This window comes from Oryza sativa, chromosome 11 (genome assembly GCF_034140825.1).
Source record: "Oryza sativa Japonica Group chromosome 11, ASM3414082v1".
NCBI lineage: Eukaryota > Viridiplantae > Streptophyta > Magnoliopsida > Poales > Poaceae > Oryza > Oryza sativa.
Window position 1 is genome coordinate 19,854,969 of NC_089045.1, and position 5,032 is coordinate 19,860,000.

General features: G+C 42.9%; 1 protein-coding gene across 1 annotated transcript in view; it reads left to right on the forward strand.

Annotated features, from left to right (window-relative positions):
• Positions 1 to 1,755: 1,755 nt before the first annotated feature.
• LOC4350563 (uncharacterized) overlaps positions 1,756 to 5,032 on the forward strand; it is a 7,444-nt gene continuing 4,167 nt past the window's right edge. Inside the window, exons 1-2 of the mRNA XM_015759741.3 lie at positions 1,756 to 2,204; positions 2,784 to 4,330. Of these exons, the coding sequence (XP_015615227.1) occupies positions 3,470 to 4,330 (861 nt within the window). The 5' untranslated portion in view covers positions 1,756 to 2,204; positions 2,784 to 3,469. The remainder of the gene's footprint in view (positions 2,205 to 2,783; positions 4,331 to 5,032) is intronic.

The window sequence follows — 5,032 nt, forward strand, 5'->3', positions numbered from 1 at the left end:
AGTAAAGCTTAAAAATAATTTACATATATTATAGAAGTAACTTATAACAAAAAGAAAGTAACTTTAATTAATACTTTTTTCATTGAACAAATTATCATATATATATAATTATCATATATATAAGTTACTTTTTTAATTTGATTAAAATACTTCCAATACATTCATAATGCTCTAAGGTGATTACTTTTATTATTTATTTTAGTTAATTCCATAATTTGTGCTGATTTTTTTAATTTCTAGATAGAGTCATGTTTTTAACTCTACAATGGATTTACTTCAAATGTGAGATCTTGTTGTAAAGATTTAATTGTTATGAACGTAACGGTGTAATCGGATTATAGATCGGATAAGTAATTTAAAAGAAAATTTCATAAGAAGAAAAAAATACACAACCTAATAGCAAAAATTACTTACATGCATGTCTGTAACGCTACTAGTACTTCTCACGTAATTAGTACTTCTCACGTAATTGTCCGCGTCGCTCGTTAAGTCTAAATCGAGATGCCTCTCGAAATAGATTTTGTGAAAATATAAGGTACAACTATCCTTAACCTAAAGCTTAAGAAATAATTATTATCACCTTCTATTTTAATTGGATTATCCTAATAAATATAATATATGCAAATATTGAGAGTAAAAGACTTAAACAAATGATAATTTAGTGGAGAAAGAAGTACCAATTAATTACATGTGCATGAACACAATCGAAAAAACTGTGTGTTTATATTATGGAACAAGGGAGTATCTTCTTATTCGATGTCGTCCCAAACCTTGTATTTATACTCTCCGATGCTCCCTTTATATATCCGATGCTCCCTTTATATATATAGAAGTAAAACATGTATGGATATGATCTTACGAAGATGGATTCTAATCTCTCGAGTGGACGTCCACCCATTTTTTTTATACCAACTAAATAGCTATGAATTTTTTTAAAAAAGATATAAGATAGATTAATATGTAATATATCACTTCACAAACATACAAGTTCAAATTTAACTTCTACGAGTTGTAGCAAGAATAAAAAATTAGAGCTTGTGACAGAAAATCCCACTACCTATCATTCAAATTTTGGACCATTGGATATGCTTTGAGATTTGTGCAAGCATTTAACAGTTAACCCTACATCTTCTCCCGTTCCCCTCGCTGCCTTGAGCGTTCTATCCCCATCGTGCTACCACCCGATCCACCGCCGTCGCCGCCCACTGCGCTGCCGCTCACCTCGTCGGATGGCCGGAAGGAGTCAACGGCGCCGGCGAGGCCCCCTCCCCTGACGAGCCCCTTCCCCCTCTCTTTTTTCTCAGGGCGGTGACAGCGCGATGCCCCCGCCCCGTCATCTTCCCCGTCTTCGGTGGCTCCCAACCGCCGGATATGCCACCACCGGCCACCGCCTCCTAATCGCACGCTTGCATTGCCCCCGCTGTCGACACCGGCCCACTGCCCTCCTCCATCCCTGTGGCTTCGGCGATGGTGCTGCCGCCTCACCATCTGCCGAAGTCCACCACCCACCGCCGATCATATGCCGTCCATGGACATCTTTCTAAGCCCCAAGAAAACCCCTCTTCCCCCTCCCCCGACCCTTCTCCTAACCTGACTCCAACCCCAAATCTTAATCCTAACCCGTATACTCTCTGTCGGAGTTAGGGTGTCGTCGGTGCCGGAGTAAAAGGGCAGCCTACCGAAGTTGGAGGAGAAAAAACGATACACGAATCTTGGCATGGATCGAATGACATATAGCAACACCGTGAAAAATTCGCCGGTTCCCATTCTCCCCTTCGAATTCGCCGCTTCCCCAGTCTCCCTCCCATCCAAGATCCAACAGGGCCTTGTAGTGGCGTCGCCGCTCCGTCGACGGAAGCTCAGATGAGGCCACCGCCATGGCCTTCTCCTCCCCCGGTCTACGGTCGCCCCACCATCGCCCTCCCTCTCTCGTCCCCGGTCCCAGATGCCGCCATCCTCACCCTTCCTCCCCAATCGCGATCCGTGATGGCCTCGGCGGCGGGGCGTCTTGGGAGGCGGCAGGACGGTCGGATCCGCTCGGCGCCAGAGCATCGCACACGGCTTCCTCGGTGGCGGAGTGGAGGGGAAGCAAAGATATAATGGCCAGCTCCGGTGGCCGACCCTCCTCGCTTTGTGGAGTTTGGCCGACGCTGCTCCTTCCCGCTGTTGTGGCCACTTAGATCTGTGCAGGATTTGCGCATTCGGTGAGTAATCTCTCTCCATTTACCACCCCCTCTATCCCCCAAGGCCGTTACTACTGTACAGCGTGGGAGTATTGTAAATGGCCTAATAAACCCCAATCCATTCCCCTAATGTTGCCAAACGTGCTGTTAGGATGAGTACCCACATAGGTGATCTAGGCAATGTTATAAGGAGATTAATAATATTTCTTAGTATGAATTTGAAAAACTGGGATGTTAGCCTTCGGCTCAATTTGAAATAGATTATTGAGCGGATTATTTACTTTACTATAGGGATGAAATAACTATTTGATAAATAAACTTAACAAATATAAGTGGTTTATAAGAAAGTTTTTTTGACGACATGTAATTTTCGAAGCATGGGGTATATAATCCGTTTCGGTAATCCGGTGAATAATCTGAAAAGAACTAAAAGCCGTGTATGATGAGGTGGGGTTCCTCCAAGCAAGCACCCCCTAATTGCTGGTGTTCTTTTGTAAAGCTGAAACTATGACAAGAGCTTATATTTTGTGACAGGATTTTTTGCTTGCTCATGTTCCTGTGTAAAGCCTACAAATCTAACGAGAGCTTGTTTTATAACAGGATCTTCAATGTTTTGGCAGATGAGCAATACTTATATTTTCTGAATCTTCTGGTTGGTCCCGTCATCAGAGCATTCGGTGGCGGAAGGAAGAATAGAAGGGTTATTAGTATATGGCAGCTAGGCTGGAAATCATCCGGTGAAGCAAACAGCTTGGTGAAGGGATTGATGTTCAAGCTGATGACAACAATACTACTGATCCCATTGTCACTGCTCGTCCTTCATCCTTTGTTGGTTTTATACTGGTGCATCATAGTTCCAGCAACACGCTTGAGTCAACAGGATTATGGTCAGGGTGACGGCGACTCCTCCAAAGCCAACCTGAAGCCAGCAATGATGATCTTCTACTCTCTAGCCCTGGCTCAGGGTACTCTCTACATGCTATGGTTCATTCTCAACGCAGGGAATGCGATGATGGTTAGGGTTGTGGCCAGTAAATGCGATTTTGAAAAGAGTTGGGGTCGGAAGTCGGTTGATCAGTACCTCTCTGATACCAAGTTCAAGTGCCTCAAGGACCCATCATCCATCAAGGACATGAACCTAATCAAGTTTGCAGCAGGTCTACTTGACTCGGACTCCGAGGATGACTACATTACGGGAGCAAGGATGCTTGTTTCCTTCATTCAGAAGCAAAAGCTACCGGTGAAGTTGCTGATCCTCTAGGATCAGGACACAGAAGCTGATCACAATGCTGGGGTGGACAGATCCAGCTGACCGGGAGATCAGGATGCTTGCTGCGATAATCGTGGGGCATGTTGCTAGCAACATCAACCTTTCACAGTTCCCAGGAGCACTGCAATCCATCGGTTCACTACTAGACCCCCGCGATGACTTATCTTTCTATGACCAGGATGATCAACATGACCATGACAAAGGCATGGGGCGATGCCAGCTGCTTGTGCAAGGCCTTTTGGTTATTGAGAGGCTTACTTGTGATCATAACAATTGCATACTAATCTGCAGAGACCATTGTCTGCTCAGCCATATCCGCTACGCAATCAGGTTGAGAAAGAAGGTAACCTTTCCGGACATGTGCCCTGTGTGGCCCGAGATGCTCAAGGGCTCGCTTAGAGCGATGGCCTATTTGATAGCCGGTGTTACTGAAGTAGAACTCGAGACGCTTGAATCTATCTTCAATGAACTCCCACTAGGGATGATCATGGGACACAAACGGTTCCCAGACATAATGATACCAACCATTGCATTGTACGCAAATTTATTATACTACCGGGACACTACATTTCCTAGCGAACACTTCTTTGAAACGATGCTGCCAGTCTTCCTATCTTGTACTGATATTGAACAAGGAGAAGAAATCACGTCAGTATGGACCAAGGTTGGAGTGTTGGCAGGGGCATCACTCGCGAAGCTCTTGCTTAAATCAGAAGACTCAGTTAGTCGAGATGATATCATGAAGGGTGAGCAGGTCTTTGATGGGCTCACTAAGCTGCTAACTGCACCGAACACAACAATCAGAGAAATTGCGGCAGAAATCTTGCAGCATGTGTACTTTCATGATTATACGCATAGACTGAGTCTCACGGAAAAGGTAAGTTATACTTATGCGTAAAACAATTATTATTAATGTTATTATTATTATTGTTACTATTATAATGTTAGTTTTCCAATTTAGCAATAGTTCAGTTACCTAAATTGGCTAGAACAATAAAAGGGCAATCACTTTGGTGCAAATATACTACAACTTTTAGTATTATTTTTATTGTTAATTTCTTGTATCGTTTTAAATACATTTTCATTCTCACGTTGATTATAAATCTTTTTTTATACCAGCAAAGATAACAAAAATTATTTTTTTAACTTTGTGTTAAAACTTTCTTTGTTTCACCACATACAAAAAGATGTGTAAGTATGAGTTGTTCAATATATATACTATACCGCACCCGGGGTGCATTGTAGTTCAAACACACTTAATTTTGGTAATTTTTTTTACTGAGAGTACAATCATTACAAATCCCCCCTATTAAGCCTATTAGTAATTTTTTTACTATCAGGTATTTGAAAACAAATAATGTATAGTAAATAATTTACTATGCGAGGGCGTGTTTTAGTTATCGCGTACCGAGGATGCGTTTTAGCGCATCCCTCTCTATATATAGCAAATCTATTCTAGACTCCCCATAGAATAACTATTATATACCACCCATTCCATGGGCGAAACACACCTCCCCCCTCTTCCTAGGGCCCAAACCCACCTCTCACCTCGGTCAAAGCGTCCCCCCGCCGGTCAGAC